Source organism: Hemiscyllium ocellatum, chromosome 9, assembly GCF_020745735.1.
Source record: "Hemiscyllium ocellatum isolate sHemOce1 chromosome 9, sHemOce1.pat.X.cur, whole genome shotgun sequence".
Lineage (NCBI taxonomy): Eukaryota > Metazoa > Chordata > Chondrichthyes > Orectolobiformes > Hemiscylliidae > Hemiscyllium > Hemiscyllium ocellatum.
In genome coordinates, this window is record NC_083409.1 from 28,000,579 (window position 1) to 28,023,312 (window position 22,734).

Here is a 22,734-nt window from a genome sequence, read left to right on the forward strand (position 1 = left end):
CATTATGTGGGGAACTGGTGACGTACATTTTTGGAAAGGTCAGGTTTCACTGTAGATTTGGCTTAGCTCCAGTGTTTAAGTATTTTGAGATGTGTTTTATGTTCCCATTAGGGATAAAATGTCCATGCATACATGCAGCACATATTCACATATCACAGTATCCTTAAGACGATTCCTTGAACTAAGTATGAACAAACTGCAGTGCTACTGGTGTAATTTGTAAGTGTCAACCATTGCTTTGTTGAAAGCTATATGTTTGTAATTCAACACTTAGTTATTATTAAAAGAGAAAGTTAGATCAGTACATTTATTTGCCTCGTCTTTATATTCTTTTGTGATGTTGCATTCTTAATGTATAATCTAGGAGGCTGTTCACCGAATAGAGGGGTCATTGAGATTGATGTGTTTTATCTTGCTGCTATTTACATTGATCATTATCAACATACATGGTCTCTTCTACAATTGCTCCCCAGCTCATACTTTGTTGACAGCAGTATTTCTATTTCAGAGTAGTCCACTGAATCATGCTGTTTCTTTGGCTGCTTTGAAACAAATGTTAGTGAAATTTTTTTTTCATTTAGTGTGTTTTGAAATTAAGTTTGATTCTTGATATTGAGACACTCCAATATCTGGGCCACTTGCTAGTATAAGGTAGATTCAGTGTCACTTTTCAATTGCTGATGACAGTACTTGGATCTAAAAAAATCCTTTAACTTCTTCCAGTCTTTGGCCTGTTGCAGTTTGTTTAGATGTCTTTGGAAACTCTCCAACACTGACATGTTGAGAACTTGAAAGATCAGATGAAGTTCCTGAAGTAATTATGACATACAAGAGTTACTTTTCATAGTCATTTCCTGACTTTGTGTTTTGAATCAGGTGATGCAGTTTACTTGCAAGATGAGTGAGTTAGTGTTAGTCAGAGTGTGCCAGTGCTTTGTCAAGAACAAAATTCATTGTCAGTGAACTTAAACAGTAGTGCTCACATTTTATTTGGCAGTGATAATAAGGAGATACCTTATCCTTGCTTGGCATTTGCACATAGGCACTTAGTGGATTTTCTTTAGTTGATGAGGAACTCTGCCTCCTCCCTTTAGGAATGTAATGTCTGACTGTAATGCCCTCAGTGCTGTCTTGGATGAGACTAGCTAACTTGTTCGAGAATAGATGTGATTGATATCTCAGACCAATTTTTCATCTTTTTAAACAAATATCAAGTTTTGCGTGAGTTTAACATGTCTATTTTAACCTTTATTTTGGTCAAGGCAAGTCTTATTACTCCTAGTTCTTTCATTGGAATTGCTTCCTTGTAATAAAGTAATTATTTAAATAAACTGGATTGTGGGGACCTTGACAGAAGACTATTTCATCCAGCTTGCCATGCTACCTTTTTGTAAAACTCTCCAATTGGACGTACTCCTTTTTTTTTGTTTTTGCATTTCTTTGTGAATCTATTTGCACCATTTTTCCAGCAGAACACTTTAGATCATCAGAACTCATTTCATAAAAAAGATTCACTCTCTCGTGTTCTTTAGCTCATGACCTTAAATCTGACTCCTCAAGTAACTGCCCACTGAAAGTAGCAACAATTTCTCCTGACCTCCTTATCAAAACCCTTTATAATTTCACATACTTCTATTAGCAACTGTGCTGAAAGGAGAACGATCCAAGCTTCCCAGTTCTCTCCACGTAACTGAAATTCTTTATTCCTGATACCAATTTAGTAAAGCTGCAATGCTATCGTCCGAGACCTGACAATATCTCCTGAAGAGTAGTGCCTCCTAAAATTGAGGTTCCAATTGAAGCACAACCAATGATTTATAAAGTTTAGCATAACTCCTTTACTTTCGTACTCTGTCTCCATTTATAAAACCTCGGATCCTCTATGCGTTTTTAGTATCTTATGAATTTGTCCTGTTCTCTTCAAAGATTTGTATATGTGAACACAGCTGTTCCAATTTCTCAAACTCCTTTGAAATTGTTCCGTTTAGTTTGTTTTGCCCCTTCTCATTCTTTCTTCCAGTACGTGACTCTTCACACTTTCCTGCATTAAATTTCATCTATCACAGAATCATAAACTATTGGACAAGGCAGGAATTTGGTCCATCAAGTCTGCTGATGGAGTTTTTCAGCTTAATATTTTGAGCACTTGGAGCTTTCAGTCTGTAACCTTGTAGATTACGACACTTCATACACATATCCAAATACTGTTTAAATGTGAAGAGGAATTCTACCTTTACCATCTTTTCAGGTAGTAAGTTTCAAACCATTGTTCCATCTAAGTCAGGCACACTTTTGATTTAGAGTAATAAAGTCATAGAGATGTACAACATGGAAACAGACCCTTCGGTCCAACCCGTCCATACTGACCAGATATTCCAACCCAATCTAGTCCCACCTGCCAACACCTGGCCCATATCCCCCCAAACCCTTCCTATTCATATACCCATCCAAATGCCTCTTAAATTGCAATTATACCAGCCTCCAGGATATGGATTGGGTCAGGTTGCAAATGGGAAGTAAAGTTAAAGCTATGATTCTCTTGAAAGGTAGGGCATATTTAAATGCTCAAATTAACCTATCTTGCTCCTCGTTTTATGTTCATCACCATCTGGATAGAAAGTATTTTTTTCCTCTTCAACTCCTCAAATTGTTTGCCAGCTATTTGAATTTATAAGTCCTGGTCATTAACCTCTCTTGCTAAGCACCTTCCAAACCTGTAACTCTACCACCTAGAAGGACATAGGCAGCTAATACAGAGGAATACTATTCCTGCAAGTTTCTCTCCAAGTCACACTCTGTCTTTACTTGGAATTATGTTGTTGCTCCTTTATTGCCATTGGGTCAAGATCCTGTTAAATTCCTTCCTGTAACATGTTGACTAAAAGTAAATGCAGTGTTCTACTTGTGGCTTAACTGGCGTTTAGTACAGTTCTAACATAACCTCCACATTCTTCTGTTCTGTAACTCCACTAATGAAGAATAGCAACCTATATGCTTTCTTAAGCCACTTTGTCTATCCCACACTATCAGATTTATAAACATGCACTGCACAATATCCTTATTCCTCTGCACTTGTCACTATTAATTGTACATTCCCTTGTTTTTTGTTTTGACCTCTCCAAATGCTTTACTTTGCACTTTGGATTTGCAATTTATATGCCAACCTGGCCAGTATGTCCTCCTGCTGTCTGCTACTTTTTTCATCATCTGCAAACTTCTTTTCCCAAATCTAACTCATAGATGTGTACTTTGAAAGGAAATGATCCGGTACTGAACCTTGTACAATCCAATTGCATACAGCTTTGTAATCACACAAACAGCTGTCAAGCTTCCCTTTGTATTCTTCCGCTGAGCCAATTTTAGATTTAACTTGCCATTTTCCCTGGGCTCACATAAGCATTATCTTTTCTGTCTCTGTCTGCAGTTTCGCTAGTTGTCTGTATAGCTGAAAGTTGCCACTGTCCTAACTTTAATGAAGATCAAATCTGCTGGATTAATGGAAACTCCTGGCTATCTCTACTCTTGTATTCTAGTCCTTTTGAAATGAAAGCTCTCACTTCCTTCCTAACTGCCAACTGAACTGCACATTAACCTTAAGAGAATCCTGAATTAGGACTCCTAAATCCCTTTGTGCTTCTGATTTCTAAAACCTTTCCCAATTTTGAAAATAGTCTATGTCTTGCTTCCTACCAAAGTGCGTAACCTCACACCTTCGCAAATTGTATTCCATCTGCCACTTTATCTGCTTTCCAAGACTGTCCGATCCCTTCTGCAGCCTCCCCATTTCCTCACTGCTACTTGTCCTCTATTTATCTTTGTTTCCTTGCTGGCTTTTTTCTTTTATTTCTTCCGTCTATAGTTTCACTTCCTCATGGAATACTATACAAAATCTTTTTGTATTTAGTGGAAGCTGATATTCCAGCTCAAACATGCTCACATTGGTAGCAATAGTTGTGGCCCATGCTTCCGCAGTGAGGTCAAAGGGGTTTTGAAGGTTACTGACTTTACAGATTAGCGTAACCTATGAAAGAAGTGATTACTAATGCCAGGGATGGAACACAACTCCACTGCTGGAGAAGAATACTATGTGGAGGCAAAGTTATACAGTCCTAATCAGAGATGTACAGCATGTCAACAGACCCTTCAGTCCAACTTGTCCATGCTGACCAGATATCCCAACTCAATCTAGTCTCACCTGTCAGCACCTGGCCCATATCCCTCCCAACCCTTCCTATTCATATATCCATCCAAATGCCTTTTAAATGTTGCAATTGTACCCCACAGCCTCCAACGCTCCAGGGAAAACAGCCCTAACCTATTCAACCTATTCCTACAGCTCAAATCCTCCAACCCTGGCAAAATCCTTTTTCTATTTTGTTTCCATTCTATGTCCTATTTCCATTTTAAAAATAACTACTTGTTTTCCATCTAAAGCAATGTACATCGAGATTATACAAGAAATTGATTGTCATGCCACTTAAATCCAATCAAGAAGTTAAAGCAAGTAGAGTTTAAAAATAATGAAACGGTAAATTTACTTTCTCTGCTGTATAAAAAGACATGAGTAAACAGTTTCTGAATCGTGCAGATTAAGAAGATCTCAGATTTTATTCACTTTGCTGAGTTATATATCAAAGAGGTGTAGTTGGTATTGCTACAGTTAGCAGTCTGGAGCTAGGAAGAGGAGAAAAGCAAGTGAACAGGATTCCTGGTCTTTCCTGTTATCGTGCACTGGAAATCTGAATAAAAACTGAAAGAACTGTGGATGCTGTAAATCAGAAACCTGGAAATCTGAAGACTGGGTAATGATTAAAATAAGCTTGATCACATAGCCTGCTGCACTTGCTTCTGATGGGGACAAGTGAGTAACTGAAGCAAGAACCAGAGGACGTATCTTCTGTAGAGCTGTACCCTAGATAATGTTGTGCAATATATTCTAATACTTTGAGTGATTGTTTTGTAATTATTATAAATATATTGTTTTATAATTGTGTAGATTATTTTTATATCTTGTGCAGTAACTAAATAATTGAAACTTTTATTGTGTTGAAAAGCAATATAGCAGTCTTAAATAACAGAAGAGTCTATGCAAATAATATCATTTTCAGCTCGAGCTGATGGATCGAGCACATCCAGTTGTAGACAGTGGTGGGTAATTAAACAACTCCCTAGAGGAGGAGCCTCCACAAATATCCCATCCTGAATGATGGAAGAGCCCATCTCATAAGTGCAAAGCGTTTGAGCTATAGGAAGAGTTTGAATAAGCTAGAGCTATTTTCTGGCGCTTCAGTGGATTAGTGGTGACCCTTATAGAGGTTTGAATAATCATGAGGGGCATGGATAGGGTGTATAGCCAAGGACGTTCATGAGAATGGTCCGAGGAATGAAAACATGAGAAACAATTGAGGACTCTGGGTTTATACTCAATGAAGTTTAGAAGGATGAGGGGGGACCTAATCGAAACATACAGAATACGAAATGGGCTGGACAGCGTAGGTGTTGGGAAGATGTTTCCATTGGTAGGAGACCCTAGGACCCAAGGACACAACCTTTTCGAACAGTGGAAGAAACCTCTTCAGCCAGAGAGTGGTGAATCTATGGAATTCATTGCCACAAATGGCTGTGGAGGCCAGCTGATTGAGTATATTTAAGACTTAGTTGGATAGGCTCGTGAATATCAAGGGAAACAGGGATTATGGGGAGAAAGTGGGAGAATGGAGTTAGGAAACTTAACATCCATGTTAAGTGGTGGAGCAGACTTAATGGGTTGAATAACCTAATTTCTTATATGTCTTATAGTCAATTTTCCAAGGTGGGGGTGTCCAAAACTATAGGGCTAAGGTTTCAAGTGAAAGTGGAAAGATACAAAAGGGACCTAAGTGGCAGAGGGTAGTGTGGGTATGGAATGAGCTGCCAGAGGAGGTGGTGGAGACTGGTACAATTACAACATTCAAAGGGCATCTGAATGGGTATGGGAATAGAAAGGATTTAGAGGAATTTGGGCCAAATGCTTTCAAGTGGGACTAGATTAATTTAGGATATCTGGCCAACATGGATGAGTTGGACTAAGAGGTGGTCTTCCGTGCTGTACCTTTTTTTTATGACTATATGACACCTGTGCCGTTTGTTATGCCATCTAAACTAATTTTGTGTGCCTGCCCATGGTCTGTATCCATCTATTCCTTGCCTGTTCATATGTCTGTCTAAATGCCTCTTAAACTTTGGTAACGTATCTACATAGTTGATTAGAAAATTTTTTTTAAAATTGAAAATAGTCCAGGGTTATTTGTTTCTGGTTCAAGGTAAGTGTTATTAACTACAGATTATGTTCCTTTTGGATATATTTGAATAAATCAGAAAGATCAATTGTGCAGTTTCTGTTTGTGTAAGCTAATTCTTTAAATTGGATGTTAGCAGTTAAAATGTGACATGGCAGGTTGATAGACGATTAAGTAAATACATTTGTAGAGAATTCAATCCTCACATTTACAGCATTTTAAATTTTTGATTTAAAATGAAAATATACAGATCCACTTCTCAACAATATGATTTAGGACAATAACAGGGATTTCTGTTTGTACTAGCTACTAAAAGTGCATTTGCTCATCAAACAGTTGAATATGCATGTCCACAGGGGATCCCTGTAAATAGAATTATTGAAGACAACTATAATGGGGAAAAAGGAATATTGAATTACTTGGTATACAGTATACCTTGCATTAGATTATCTTTTTGTAGCTTAATTTCTCAATTGGACAGAGTATGGAAAAGGTCAAAAATCTAACTTCACACACACTGGGTAAGGAGATAACTATGAAAAGGGGGACAGTCAGCCCAGGACTTGAGCATGTGCTTAAGTGTGTGTAATATATGAAACAAGGTAAATGAGCCTGTAATGCAGGTTAAAAGTAGCGGATATGGTGTTGTGGATATCAGCGATGCGGCGCGAAGGGATTGGGGCTGGTTACTAAATATCCAAGGATACATGTTCTATCGAAAGGACAAGAAGATGGAATGGGGGTGGAGTTGCTTTGTGGTTAAACTAAATTAAGTAAATAGCAAGATAGAGATGGAAGACGTAGAATCTGTGTGATTTAGAGTTGAGGAACTGCACAGGCAAAAAGAACCTAATGGGAGTTGTGTTTAGACTTCCTATCAACAATCAAGATATGGGGAAGAAAGTAAATCAGGGGATAGAAAAGGCTTGTAAGAAAGGCACTATTTACAATAATCATGGAAGACTTCAATCTGGTTAAACCACATGTAGAATGTTATGAGCAGTTTTGAGCCCCATATCTAAGGAAGGATTTGCTGGCCTTGGACAGGATCCAGAGGAGGTTTACATCAATGATCCCAGTGATGAAGTACTCGTCATATGACGAGCAGTTGAGGACTCTAGGTCTGTACTCAGGGTTTAGAAAGATGGGGATGGGGATCTGATTGAAACTTACTTAGAGGCCTGGATAGAGTGGACATAAAGAAGTGTTTCTCTTAGTAGGAGAGACTAGAGCATGAGGGTTTAGCCTCAGAGTGCAAGAGCGACCTATTAGAGCTGAGAAGGGGAGGAATTTCTTCAGCCAGAGGGTGGTCAATGTATGGGTCTCATTGCTGTAGCAGGCTGTGGAGGCCAAGCCATTGAGTGTATTCAAGACAGAGATAACTAGATCCTTGATTGTAAGGGGATCACAGGTTACAGGAGAATGGGTTGAGAAACGTATCAACTATGATCAAATGGTGGAGCAGACCTGATGAGCCAAATGCTCTAAATAACTTAGGTTTTAGGAATGCTTATGTCGTAGACATCATGTTCGCTGATATGCCATGGTTTCTAAACCTCTTTTTGCTTGGAAAGGTAAAGATGGAAGTCATAAATTAACTTGCAAGTGGTTTTACTTCTGTGCGAATTTGCTAGTTTTGTCTTCATTTTACCACATGTACCTGCTAAACTATCAAACTATCAATCACAGGATCATAAGATATACCTAGCCTACCCTATGTAAGGCTTTGCCAGAGCCCTCTATCTTGTTTTATTTCTGCTTTCTACTAGTCTCACACTTCTCTTGGTTTGAATTCTCACTTGCATGCCTAACCAAAGTTTTATTCTTATGCAATCCTATATTGAAAGATTGTTTGTTTGATTTTAAGGTAAATCCCAATTAAGCATATTTCTCTCTTCATCTGATATCCATAAATGTATTTCTTAGATTACGTGTCAATATATTGACAACTTGGACAGCTAAAATAATTTCTGGAGATGTCAACTCACTATGATAAATAACTGTTACTTCAGATTCTTAGGAATTTGCAGCATGGAAGAAAGCTGTGTCTAGGTCCTGAATTTGAATGAAATAAATAGTTAAGAAATGTATTTTAGATTAGTTAAGTGTACAATGATACAACCATGGTACAAACTTGCTCGCATGGTATTTTACAAGTAATTACAATTTATTTAGGTTGTTGACAGCATCACCATTTTGTGTAATGGCAAGGAGTCTTGATTTGAGTAAGTCTGTATGTGGCCTGCCAGTGTTACTACTTGTGTCATAATGATGGGAGGTAGGGCCCTCATCTCATTTAACTGTTTGGAAAATGGGTGGAAATGGGTTGGGGTGGGGGCATTGGTGTTGAGTGGGGAACCAACCCAACCTAACTGTCTCTCAGTAACAGAAGTGGGAAAATAAAGCTGGTGTGTCAATTTAAATTTTGCTTGTGTATTTCTCAATGGATGTGTCAGGTGACTTAATTAAACAAGGGAGAGCATGTCCTGTATCAAAGGTAAAACCTAATTTCTGATGGGTATTTTTATAATTTTGTTATTCATGGTGCACAGGAAAAGGTTTCCCATAAACTTTTTGGAAGATGGTAAGGGAAATAAATTACGCGTGATTGTTTACACTGATCAGGGCACTACAGAGATATACTACCTGAATCGTGCCCCAAGGCACTATTTGTTCTGTCATGTTTTCCAATGAAGATTTGGCTTTGGAGTCAAATAAATTAATTGAAGTACTGAATATCCTCCTTTGATGTGAAACTCCTAACACTGTAGCGAGCTTTTTATCTGTAGGTATATAACTTGTATTCTCAATTTAACAGGAGTAAAATTAGGTCTTCACTTTCAGAAAGACTGGCTTGCTTATCCTTATTCTATTCTTCTCCTCACCTCCCATTTCCAAAATGAAATCAAAATTCTTGAAATTCTGGCTAAAAGTTACATTTTCTTTGATAGATGCACTCAAGTTCTATGTTCTACAGTCTATCCATGTGCTGCTTTTGAAATTAAGAGACTGAGGATTTTCATTGAGAGGGTGTATTCCTTCCAACAGTATGACTGCTAAATTCCTACTGGTATGTGGTGCTAGGTTATTTACAATATGTTGTAAATGTTACAGCTGGTGGCCTTAGTAAAGCGATACTTTTTTACTGAAAGAAATCTGGCATTGACAGAAAGTTTTCTTTTTGAGGCAGCTTCTGTACCTCATTTCTTTAGTAAAACCTTCAATTATTTCTTTCTGTTTTGCTTTCAGGTGATGGAGAGTGAGGAGTTCATGTTGTTACCAGCCAATCAACTCATTGATATAATTTCCAGTGATGAGTTGAATGTGCGGAGTGAGGAGCAGGTTTTTAATGCAGTCATGGCCTGGGTCAAATATAGCATTCAAGAGCGACGTCCCCAGCTTCCCCAGGTAAGCATTCTTCAGGTGAAAATCTGAACCCTTGGCCGTGTTTTACTTGTGTTTCAAAAGCAAGAGTTCAAGAAAGATACTCTGTTCCTAATGCTAATGAAGCATACTATGCGACTTGTTTATCTCTGAGCTTTAATTAGAAAGCTGTTACTAATCCTCTGTCTTAGACCAACCATGTATTGAAGTTACTCGCGACTAGAATATGAGCATGGATTTGAACTGGACTATTTTAATTGGAATGAAAACTTAAATATTTAAGAAAGCAGATTCAGGCAAGAAAGGAAGATTTGCATTTATATAATGCTTGTCATGATCTTAAGTGGTCCCTAGATGTATTGTGAATTAATCTGATGAATAAAATCATTGCCCATAGACAGAACTGGTGTATTAAGTTCAGGATAATTTCACATCAGTCAATGCAGTTACATTGCATGTTCTGATGAAGAGTCACTGGACTTGAAACATTAACTTTGCTTTCTTACCAAAGATGGTGCCAGTCCTCCGGAGTTTCTCCAGTAATTTGTTTTTGTTGTACATCGAGTGTGAGTTGTTCTCTTTTTTTTCCCACTAATGTATCTCTGAGACAGTTCTCTGAGAATAGTTTGATTTTTTGAGTGGGTATTTTACTATTAGGCTAATGGCAATGCAGTAACATTATTAACTAGCCATTTAGATGTGCAAAACTAGTTGGATTAACTTAATTTCTGATTAATTTTTTGGATTGTTCGCATACCTGACCTCCATTTGGTCATTGTAGCATTGGCAATGTGGGCATGGTGGGGCAAAAAAGCCTCTGTATTCTAGATTTTGATTGGAGCCTTATTGAGGAATTGAGGTTGAGGAAATCAGAGTGCACTAAAAGTCTGCCTTAGCATGTGCCAGTGCCTAATTATTAAACCATCATCTGGCACCTTCCACATGTCCTAAAGTTTGCTTATTTTAATGACTTAACTCATTTGCTTGAGCCTCCGCCACTGATGTCACTAAGACATAATTGGACATGTTGCACAGACGGCCCTTACCCTATTTGGGCAAATATGTAATTGGGCACGCTAAATTCTAATCATTATGTCAACATGCAATTATGGATACTTTCAAAATTTTAAGTGGTTGAGAACCTAACTATTTTTAATGCTTTCATTTATGAGTTAACTCAGTTCTGCATGCTTGCTGCTAGAGTTATCTACATTGCATGTTTATTTTCCCTATTGAGCTTTTGGAGAGAGATTTTACAGGGACGTCATACACTTTTTTACAAAAAAATTCTAGCCAAACAGTCTCAATGTCACATTAGTAGCGATGTAAATGTAGACTGGACTTTCCCTCAATTCAGGGTGCAGTCTGATGTAGCACCATCTAAAGAAATAGTGACATCACTTCAAAAAGTAAGGGCTAAAGTCGTCTTGACAGCAGTTTAGACTCATTGATTTGTTTGATGTACATTTGAAGCTTTATTATTTATTGTTCATTCAGCTGAGACTGTAACTGGGAGTCATGAGAGATTTTCTATAGCTTATTTACCTGGTCTGGCTTGCATGTGACTCCAAACCCACAGCAATGCCTGGTGATTAGGGATGGGCAATAAATACTAGTGTAGCCAGTGACAACAGCATCCCATGAATGAATTAAAAAAAAGGATGTGAGGGTCCTTGCTTGACACTTTCTTACAGTGACATTGTTGAGATTGGAAACTCAGCAGTATTGAGCGCTACAAATGTGAACCCAACTCTGAAACTTTGCATGGTTGGAGTACAGTGCATAGTGCCAAAGTGTAAATCAATTCTTTAGAAAATAAGTTACCGTCAATATATTTATATTGGGAACTATTGCTCCAAATAATCTCAGTTGCCTTCCTCACTTTAGGTATTACAACATGTTCGCTTGCCGCTGCTCAGTCCCAAGTTTTTGGTGGGTACAGTTGGTTCTGACCCCCTCATCAAGAGTGATGAAGAGTGCAGGTATGATTCTTTTTGTTTCTGCTTTCTTGCATGTAACCCTTAAGGCAGCGTGTTTCACAGATATTGTACGTACGTGCTAATTTTTAAACAACTTCAGTTTTGCATAAAGATTCAAAAAGTGTTTTATTGTTTAACTTGCTCCTTAAAAATATCAGACATAAAGCTTTTCTGCAAGCTCCAAATGGTGAGCTACAGTTTCGGCAACTGTTTCCTAAAATGGTGTAAAGGCCAGACGCATCTAAACCAGATGAGAGGCAAATCTAGTCATGTGGTTGCTGATGGCTGGCAGCAGAATTGAAAAAGCAAAGAGCCATTCTGCTGACACTCCCACAACTAACTAGGCTACACTTCCTCCCATCCCCCTCCTGTAAAAATGTGATCTCTTACTCCCAATTCCTCTGCCTCTGCCATACCTGTTCCCAGGAGGAACAATTCCACTCCAGCACATCTGAGATGACCTTGTATTTCAATCACCATAATTTCCCCTCCCACATGATCAATGATGTCCTCTAGCACATCTCTTCCACTTTCCACACCTCTGCCCTTGAACCCTATCCCTCCAACCACAACAAAGATGAACACCCCTGGTGCTCACCTTCCACCCCACTAATCTCCAGACATAGTGTATTATCCTCCTCCATTTCCACCACCAACAATCAGACCCCCAACCACCTGAAATATATTTCTCTCCCCGTCCCTATCTGCAATCTGCAGAGACCATTCCCTCATGACTCCCTGATTAGGTCCACACCATCCACCAACCCACGCTCCATCCCCAGCACTTTCCCTTGCTGCCGCAAGAGATCCTTGCATCCACACCTCTCCCCTCACCTCCGACAAGGCCCCAAAGGATCTTTTCACATCAGGCAGAGATTTTCCTGCATATCCAAGCACCTCTGTGTCTGTTGCTCTTGATTTGGCCTCCTCTACACTGGGGAGACAGGATATCAACTGATGGAGGAACATTTCAGGGAACATCTCTGGGACACATGCACCAAACAATCAACTGCCCTGTGGCCGACCACATCAACTCCCCCCTTCCATTCAGCCAAGAATGTGCAGGTCCTGGGTCTTTGTAACTGCCAAATCCTAGCCACCAGAGGATTGGAGGAAAAACGCCTCATTTTCCATTTGGGACTCTTCAACCACATGGTATGAATATCGACTTCAGCAGTTTCCTTATCCCCCCCACCACCACCGCCACCATCACCTCATCCCAGATCCAACCCTCTAACTCGGCGCAATCCTACCTGTCCATCTTCCTTCTAACCTATCTGCTCCACTCTCCCCTACCGCATTCACACCCCTATCTGCATCTACCTATAGCCTTCCCATCTACATTCCCCCCCCCCCAACCCCATCCTTCTATTTATGTTTCAGCGACCCCTCCTCTCTCCGCCCGCCAACATTCCTGATGAATGGCTTATGCCTGAAACGTCGACTCTCCTCAGATACTGCCTGACCTGCTGTGCTTTTTCATTGCCACACATTTTGACAACAACTGAGATTTGACTGTGACCTACTGACTCTGTAAACTAAGGTTTTAAGTACAGGTTCACATGGGGAGGCAATAGCCTCGTGGAACTATTGCTAGACCATGAATCCAGAAATCCAGGCAGTGTTCTGGGGACCATGGTTTGAGTCCCACATGGTAGGTAGTGGAGATAAAATTCAATAAAAATCTGAAAGTAAGGATCAAATGATGGCCAGGAAACCATTGCCAATTGTTAGGGAAATATTATCTTATTGTTCCATAGAAGCCCTGCAGTGTGGAACCAGACCATTCAACCCATGGAGTTTACAGTAATCCTCCGAAGAGCATCCCACCCAGACCCACTCCCTATCCATCTCTGCAGCCCTGCATTTCCAATGGCTAACCCACCAGCTTGCACATCCCTAGACACGATGTACAATTTAGCATGGCCAATCCACCCAACCTGCGCATCTTTGGACTGTGGGAGGAAACCAGAGCACTTGAAGGAAACCTATGCAGAATGTGCAAGCTCCACACAGACAGTTGCCCGACACTGGAATTGAACCCTGGTCCCTGGCACTGAGGCATTAGTGCTAACCACTAAGCCAGCATGCTGTCCCAAACATTTACAAACATCCTTTTGGGAATGAAACTGCTCTCCTCACCCAGGCTAGCCTACATGCGATTTCAGACCCACAGCAATGTATAAAAGGCATCTGGATGAATATATGAATAAGAAGGGTTTGGAGGGATATGGCCCAAATACTGGCAAATAAGATTAGGTTTATTTGGAATATCTGGTTGGCATGGACAAGTTGGATCGAAGGATCTGTTTCAGTGCTGTACGTCTTTATGACTCTATGACTCTCAACTGCTGTCTGGGTAATTCAGGATGAGCAGTAAATTCTGGCCTGGCCAGTGACACCGATGTCCTGTAAAAGAATTGGGGAGAAAAAGGAAAAAAATGCTTTTGGACTTCAATTTCCAACGCAACCGTTCGAAGTATAGAATGCAGGAAGCGGAAATGGAAATGTAGAAGAAAGAGAGAGGAAATTAAAAGCTGATTATTATCATGCTGTGATGTTCATGCACCTCTTGTGAACAGCAATTTGAGAGCAGACCTCCTGCCTGTCTTCATGCAAATGAACCTCAAAAGGGATTTATTTCACAAGGGACACTATTCAGTGACCGTATAATGCATTCTACTCAAATGAATATTATAAACATCTCGGTGAGTGAAGAGTAGGATAAAACTAGACAAACTGATATTACACAGTAATTAAAATAACTACTTCTTATAAGCACAGTGGTATTAATAACACTGCTGAGTTGAAAGAATGATTTGGTTCACACACATTGCTACCGCTTGTCAGTACTTAACACCTTGTCCAATGGGGAGCACTGTATATAAATGAAATTTAATACTGATCCTGACAGCTGATGATTGCAAATTCAAAATTTCCTAAAATGGTTAATGTTTTGATGTGAGGTTTTCACACCCTTTATCCACATTTCCTGGTTTTGAGTGGTTTTCTATCTAAAGAATATCTAAGCTAAAATTTAATTATCTATAAATAAATCTCTGGCCAACTCATTCTAATAACCTAATTATAGCTTTCCCTTTAATAGTATGATCTATTTGTCAGGGGCTTGCAATAGCAACCTTGGCATAGCTCACAATGTCAGAACATATGTTCAGCTCTGGCTAGAAATAGTGTGAGCCTTGGAGAAAATGGGTGTTTTATTGAAAAGATACCATTCCTCTTTTTTTTCTGTCAAGAGGAAAGCATGTGTCTATCCAACTGACATGACTAGATTATTATCATATTTCAATGATGATCATCTTTCTGTTGACTTAGTTATGGGAGAAAAATCATTCAGCTTAATTTTTGAAAGTGCACACGTTCAAAACTGATTTTGCACTTCAGCTGAATTTTATTATTGTTATTGGCTTTCGGCTAGAGGCTATTCTTGCACATACTTGACTTGTAACCTCTGTATAAAAACATTTTGTTAGCTTTTTTATTGTCCAAAAGCACAAGATTTCCTTCTGTCAGATACTAGATTTATTAAAATAAATTACTATGCGCTGACCTTCCTTTAGCACAGCAATACACTTAATTTGATTTTCTCGAATTCCTGTTGTAGAAGTGCTTGAATTCTCAGCCTTACATTTTCCAAAGGTATAGATCACAATGCTACCATGTGACACTTCAGCAGGAGGAAATTATAAATCTCTAGCAGCGCAAATGAAGTGAATACCATCAACTTAAGAGCTAAATTTTCATTTAAATATCCAGAAAGTTGACTAAGCTAGGATTTAAGGAATTTGTGCCGCATGTTATAATATAATAATATAATAAATTAAGCTCACTTCATGTTTTTAGAACTTCAGTTTACTGAAATATGACTTCTTGTTTTAAAATTACTTGGATATGTGCAGTCCATCTTGGCTATGCTCCACCCTAACCTGGACCCGTTGCCAGCATTGAATCTCCTTGTGCATCCTTTGGTTAAGCGACATGGCCTTTTGTATATCACCGCTTCACTTCCACCTTCATTTGAAGTTCAAGTTTGTGGACAGATCATAGAATGCAGCTAAGAGCCAATTTCTGTTTTAAATCCCACTTCTCTCTGCACTTTTGGAAATCTTCAAATCAACTTTTTAATCCAGATTTCACTCTGTTTGCTTAGTTTAACTTCTCTTCCTTGATATTCACCACCACCTGCCAAAACCAACAAAGTATAACATCCAGTTCCATCATCTTACTGATTCTCTCTACACCTCCTTCTTGCAATCTTTTCTATGTTAATGTCACTGTATATGTTGTGCTGTGAGCATTGTATTTTAGTTGCAGGGAAATGCTTCAGACTAATTTCCCATTTTGTATTGTGTTATCTATAATGCAAGACCTTATCAGACTGTTGATGCCACAATTTGGGATTTTGATTTATTTCAAGGAGAAGATTTGGGAATATTCATGATTGTGATTCTTTTGAAGAGGGAGAAAATAAATTTTGAGGGTAAACTATCAAGACTTTCATTAAAAAGGAAGAAAGAATTCAAAGTCAACAGAGGCCACTTAATGAACGAGGCTAGGGGACTAATACTCAGGAAACAGACAATGTTAGAAAATTATACTTTGTATCAGCCTTCACAATAGGAGACAGACAGTGGTTCAAAATGACTCAGTTATCACAGGACAAAAAGAAAACACTGCAGTAGCTATATATAGGGAACATGTGCTGGTGAGCAGTTTGGTCCCCTCATTCAAGAATGAGAGATCTGAGTTTGGTGACGAGTGGATAAAGTTGCGTAATCAGTTCCTGGATTATTGTCTGCAGTTGATAAGGTTAATTTGGTCAATAATCTTTGAAATGGCAGAAGAACTTGGCCTTGTGGAATGCCCCTTCAGTAATCTGTAGGAAATCAGTGTCATTACACATACAGGAAATGTGTTCAGCTGCAACTCCTGATTTGCCAGATGGAGCACCGATAGCTGTAGGTGGACTCACTGTAGAGCATTTATAAGGCTGAGAATGTCATGGGTAGCACATTTAATGAGAACACCACCAATGAGGACTACACAGATGGAGAAGTGTTGGGTGACTACCAGGAAGATGAGCAAGTGTGGGCAGGCAGTGCAGATGTCCCCTGTAGCCATTTCCCTCTGAAACAGGTATACTGCTTTGGATACTGTTGGGGGTGAGAGGGTTGGCCTCTCGGAGAGGGGAAAGCAACAGCAGCAGCCAGATCAATGGCACAATGTTATATAGCAGAGAGGGTTATAGAGGGACTTTATAAATTAGGGACATGGAAGTTTCTATGGCAGCAAATGAGACTCCAGGATAGTCTATTGCCTCCCTGGTGCCTGAGTCAATCATGAGTCTGAGCAGTCACAGGATATTCTGAAGGGGAAGGCAAGCAGCTAGAGATTGTCGTCCATGTTGGTACCAATGACATAAGCAGAAAGAGAGATGAGACATTGCAAAGGAAGTTTAAGGAGTTAGGTTGGAAGTTGAAAAGCAAAACGTCTAGTCTTGTAATCTCAGAATTACTTCCTGTGCTACAAGCCAGTGAGGTTAGGAATAGGAAGACAGTACAGTTGATGACGTGGTTAAAGTACTAATGTAGAAGGGAAGGCTTCAAGTATGTCGATTATTGGGATGTCTTCTGGGACTTATGGGATCTGTACAAAAAGAATGGTTGTACCTAAACTAGTGGGGCACCAATATTCTGGCAGAGAGGTTTGCTAGTGGCTAGTTAGAAGGGTTTAAACTACATTGGGGGGGCGGGGAGGCAGGGAGGCACAGGAAGCAGAGCAGTGGGTCAGCAAGTAAAATAACCAGGGAGAAGTCAGAGACTAAAGCAAATAAGACTAAGAGGAAGAACAGACCGGGAAAGGTTACTGAACACTGTGGGATTGGCAGTCTGTAGTGTATCTGCTTTAATGCAAGGAATATGACATGTAAGGCAGATGAATTTAGAGTTTGGATTAATACATATAACGTTGTAGCTGTTACAGTAATCTGCTTGAGAGAGGGACGAGATTGGCAACTTAACATTCTGGGATTTAGGTGTTACAGTTGAGAAAGAGAGGATGTAAAAGAGAAGGAAGTGTTGTGTTACTGATTAGAGAGAATATTCCAGCTGCATTGAGGGAAGACATCTTGGAGGGCTCATCCATTGAGGCCATATGAGTAAAGCTCAGAAATGGGAAGGCTGCAATAACTTTGATATGATTGTACTACAGGCCTCCCAACAGTCACTGGGTGATAGAGGAATAGATATGTGGACAGATTATGAAAAAAATATGACAACAGGGTTGTTGTGATGTGTGATTTTAACTTCCTCTTTATTGACTGGGACTCACTTAGAGCCAGGGCATTGATGGGGTGGAATTTGTGAGATGTGTTAAGGATGGTTTTTTTTTTGAAACAATATGTAAATAATTCAACTTGGTAAGGGGCAGTAGTAGACTTAGTATTGGGGAATGAGCCCAGCCAGGTGATTGAAGTTTCAGTGGGGGAGCATTTCGGGAACAGTGGCCATAATTCTGTAAATTTAAAGTTACCAATGGACGAGAATAAATGTAGTTCTCAGAAGAAAGTACTAAATTGGGGAAGGCTAACTCCAAAAATATTAGACAGGAACTGGGGCATATAGATCAGGGGTAGCTTTGAAAGGTAAATCCACATCTGGCATATGGAAATCTTTTCAAAGCAAAGTAATTAGTGTTCATGGCTAGCATGTTCCTGTGAAAATGAAGGATAAGAATGATGTGGTTTGGGAACTTGGATGACAAGAGAAATTGAGAACTTAGTCAAAAAGAAAAAGGAGGCAAACGCAAGGTTTAGGAAACAGGACAGACAGAGCTCCCGAAGGCTATAGAGATTGCAGGGAAGAACTCGAACAAAGAATTAGGAGGGCTAACAGGGAACTGAATGGCAAACAAGATTAAGGAAAATCCCAAGGCATTTTATACATATGTAAGTAGCAAGAGGGTAACTAGAAATATGTAGGTCCAGTCAAGGACAAAGGAGGGAATGTATGTGTGGAACCAGAGGAAGTAGATTGAGTCCTTTGCATTGGTATTCACAATGGGGGGAAAAGCATGATGATTGTTGAGTCTCTGGAGGGGTATGTTGATATTCTGGACCAACATTTAAAAAAGGTGTTGGATGAAATAATTCCACAAAGGCTGGTATCCTGTCACCAAGTCACCCTTTATTTGCATGTGGAAAGTCTTTGACAATGATCAGGTTCCCTCAGAGCCAGCTCTGCGTGGCAAGATATCTGCTATTTCTGTTTTTTATTTCCTGTTTATATTTTTAAAATTGTATTAAACACTACAGTTTACAAACAATTAACATTAACAGCTGTATACAGAGAAACAGCAATCTACAAGGGAGAGGAGCAGCAAAACCAAATCCCGAACCCCACAATTCAACCAGTTTTCAGGGAAATGGGGACAAACCTCAAATCCCAGTTGTTCCTTTTTTTTATTTTATTAAGCAATTACAAAGCAGTTTATGAAACACGGTTTACAAAAAACAGTTAACATTTACAGCTGTATACTACAGCAATTTTGCAAGGGAGAGGAGCAGCAAAGCCAGGCCACAAACCCTACCGTTCAACCAGTTTACAGGGAAATGAGGACAAACATCAAATCCCAGCTCTTCCTATTTTTATCTGTCAGCCAGGGCTATCTGATTGGATGAATTAACAGCCCCCATCAGGGAGCTCATATTCTGTGAGGTCCACCTAGCTGACCTTGTTACAATCACCACATTAGGCATTTTATTAAGCATTAAGGAAGACAGGTACACATGCAATCATGCAATCTATCCCAAAATGCTGAGAGAGGCAGGTGAGAATTTTGCTGGGGCCTTGTATGATATCTTTGTATTCTCATTAGTCATAGGAGAGATCCCACAGGACTGAAGAATAGCCAATGTTGTTCCTTTGCTTAAGATGGGCAATGGTGATAAGCTGGGAAATTACAGGCCAGTGAACCTTATGTCAATAATTGGCAGCATGACTTTGTGTAAGGAATGTCATGTCTCACAAACTTGATTGAGTTTTTCGAATAAGTGACAAAGGTAATTGAGGGTAGAGCAGTAGTTGTTGTCTATATGGTCTTTAGCAAGGCTTTAACAAGGTCTCTCACGGCAGACTGATCCAAAAGGCGAAGTCACATGGGATCTACGGTGACTGGTAGGATGAAAACAGAACTAGCTTCTTCATAGAAGACAGACCGTAGCAGTGAAAGTGAATTTTTGACTGGAGACCTATGACCAGTGGAGTTCCACAGGGGTTAGTGCTGGGACCCTTGTAGTTTGTAACATATATAAATGATTTGGAACCTGCTTAGTAAGTTTGTGCACAATGCAAAGATTGGGGGTGCTGTAGGTAGTGAGGCATATTGCCAGGATATGGATAGGCTGGAGTCTTGGGCAGAGAAATGGCAGATGGAGCTTAATCTTGGCAAATGCGAAGTAATGCATTTTGGAAGATCTAATGCAGGAGGGAAGGTTACAGTGACGAGCAGAACCCTAAACAATATTAACATACAGAAGGATCTAGGTGCATAGGTCCACACTTCTCTGAAAGTGGCAACACAAGTGTATAAAATGGTCAGCATAGTTTAATGAAGAGGAAAAATATTTGGCAAAGTAATTTGAATTCTTTGAGGAGAAAGCAAGGAGGATAACAAACAGAAGCATTAGATATAGTATGAGTTATTTCAGAAGGCATTTGACAAGATACCACACATTTGACAAGATACCACACACTTAAGTGTTGGGGATAGTATATTAGCATGGATTGAGGATTGGCTAACTAATAGAAGAACAGAAGAATTGAGTTGGGGGGCATTTTTAGGATGGCACCCTGTAACTAGTGGTGTGTCACAGAGATCAGTGCTGAGGTCACAATTACTCGCAACACCTATTAATGACTTGAGTGAGGAACGTGAATATGCTATCACAAAGTTTGTGAATGACATAAAAATACATGGGGAGCAAGTGGTGAGGATGAACAGTCTTCAAAGGGATATAAGCAAGTTAAGCAAGTGGGCAAAAATCTGACGTATGAAATATAATGTAGGAAGATGCACTTAACGGAAAGAATTGGGGAGCTGAATATTATTCACGTGGAGAAAGGCAGCAGAAAACAAAAGAAAAGAGGGATTTAGCAGTCCTGGTCCATGAATCACAAAAAGCTAGCTTACATGTTCAGTGGGTAATTGAGAAAGCAAATGGAATGTTGGCCATTTATTTCAAAAGGAACAGAATAGCCTGATCTCCAACCTTTGTTTCCTATTTAAAGTGTTTGAACGTGCTATCATGTCCAAAATCATGTCTTTTTCTAATCTCTCCATTCAGATTTCCAGGTACTGAACTGGTCTGTATCAAAGTCACAAATAGTCTTGTTTATGGCTATCATTATAATAAACTAGTCTTGGTCATTATTCCTGACATATCTGAAGCCTTTGGCATTGTTGATCTTACTGTGTTCCTTGAATAATTTCTCTCCGTTCTCCATCTAAGTTGTTTGAATCTATTCTTAGCTATTGAATTGTAGACAATGTATCGAATGCAATGGCTAATCTTGCTACTATTGTACATTTATATTTAGTGTCCCCAAATATTAATCCTGACCCCTGTTCTTTCACATCAAATGCAACCCCTCTGCCATATTTATAGATGGAGTCCCAAAGGATGAGTCCTGACCACCTCTTATTACTCAAATTCTACCCCTCTGTGGTATCATAGGAAACCATGACATCATGTTCCACATCTATCCCTCCAGTGCTTCTTTGCAGCACTCCACTATCTTCAATTTATCTCTCTTATTGACCAATATCTAATATTAGATGTGTAGAAATTTCTTCATACTAATTATTGGTAAGACTGAAAAATATCTTTCATCCCCAACAGAAACTCTGAAACTTGGTTATAGACACTGCTGTTTGCAACTTTTTGAACTGACTTAGACTATTTATAACCATGGTGCTGAGCTTGATCCAAAGATGAGCTTCCAACCACGCATTGATTCCACCTCATAGATTGCCTTCCTTTAGCATGGTAACATCATTACGCTCTTCAGTTGTAGAATCCATTCTTGTGCCTTTGTTAGTTCTATATTTTGCTCTTGAAGTGCTCTCCTGTCTTGCCTCCATCTTTTATCCATATAAAATTGTGCTCATCCCAAGCTCTCTCACTCACTTATCTTATTCTATTGACCTCCATTCACTTCAATTCTTGTCCCCCATCAGTTTTCTTGTTATTCCAAAATGGCTGTCAGCCTGCCAGTGCCTTAGTTTTAAAGTCACCCTTGTCATTACCAAGTCCTACATGGATTTGTCTCTCCCTATCTCTGTAACTTCCTCTGGCTTGTTTTAATTTAAATTGTGTGAAACTGTTTGCAACAGGTAGAAATTAACTGGATGTTTGTTTGAGCCCTTCATGAATACATACACACTAAACTTGTGATTGTTCAGTAAGGAGGTGTATGTTTGTAATGTGTCACTCTGTAATAAGTTTTTAAAAAAAAGAAACAAAAAATGCCTCCAGACCTATACTTCACCACATGGCTTTTTGGAACAGCGCACAGCATGAGGGTCGTTCATGATATGCATATTTTTCCAATTCTTGTCCCATACATACCTCATTTCTAACTGGTAAACAATTGGTTGCTGTGCTTTTAACTGTCTTGGCACTAGACTTGGGAATTTCCTCTTAGCTCCTCCACCTCTCCACTGCACTTTTTCCTCCTTTAAGATGACCCTTAAAATTTTTGGAGATCTGTTATGGTAATGCCTTCTGTGTCTTGCTATCAAAATATTTTAATTGGTGTCAATCTTGCCGAGTGCTGTGTTGCAGTAAAGGCACTATAATTGTATCACAACAGAAATGTTTTAATTTCTGTGTTATATTTACACAGAGACCTTGTGGATGAAGCCAAAAACTACTTGCTTTTACCGCAAGAACGACCCCTAATGCAAGGTCCAAGGACAAGACCTCGTAAGCCTATCCGATGTGGTGAGGTCTTATTTGCAGGTTGGTAATCCTGTGCAGGATTTATCTTGTAATTACAATATCAGTTACTTTC

General features: G+C 39.4%; 1 protein-coding gene across 3 annotated transcripts in view; it reads left to right on the plus strand.

Annotated features, from left to right (window-relative positions):
* Positions 1–22,734, plus strand: part of klhl20 (kelch-like family member 20) — a 95,126-nt gene that overhangs the window by 48,694 nt on the left and 23,698 nt on the right. For all 3 annotated transcript variants that reach the window (XM_060830091.1, XM_060830093.1, XM_060830090.1), the window contains exons 3-5: positions 9,528–9,686; positions 11,550–11,644; positions 22,567–22,682. In XM_060830091.1, the coding sequence (XP_060686074.1) occupies positions 9,528–9,686; positions 11,550–11,644; positions 22,567–22,682 (370 nt within the window). The remainder of the gene's footprint in view (positions 1–9,527; positions 9,687–11,549; positions 11,645–22,566; positions 22,683–22,734) is intronic.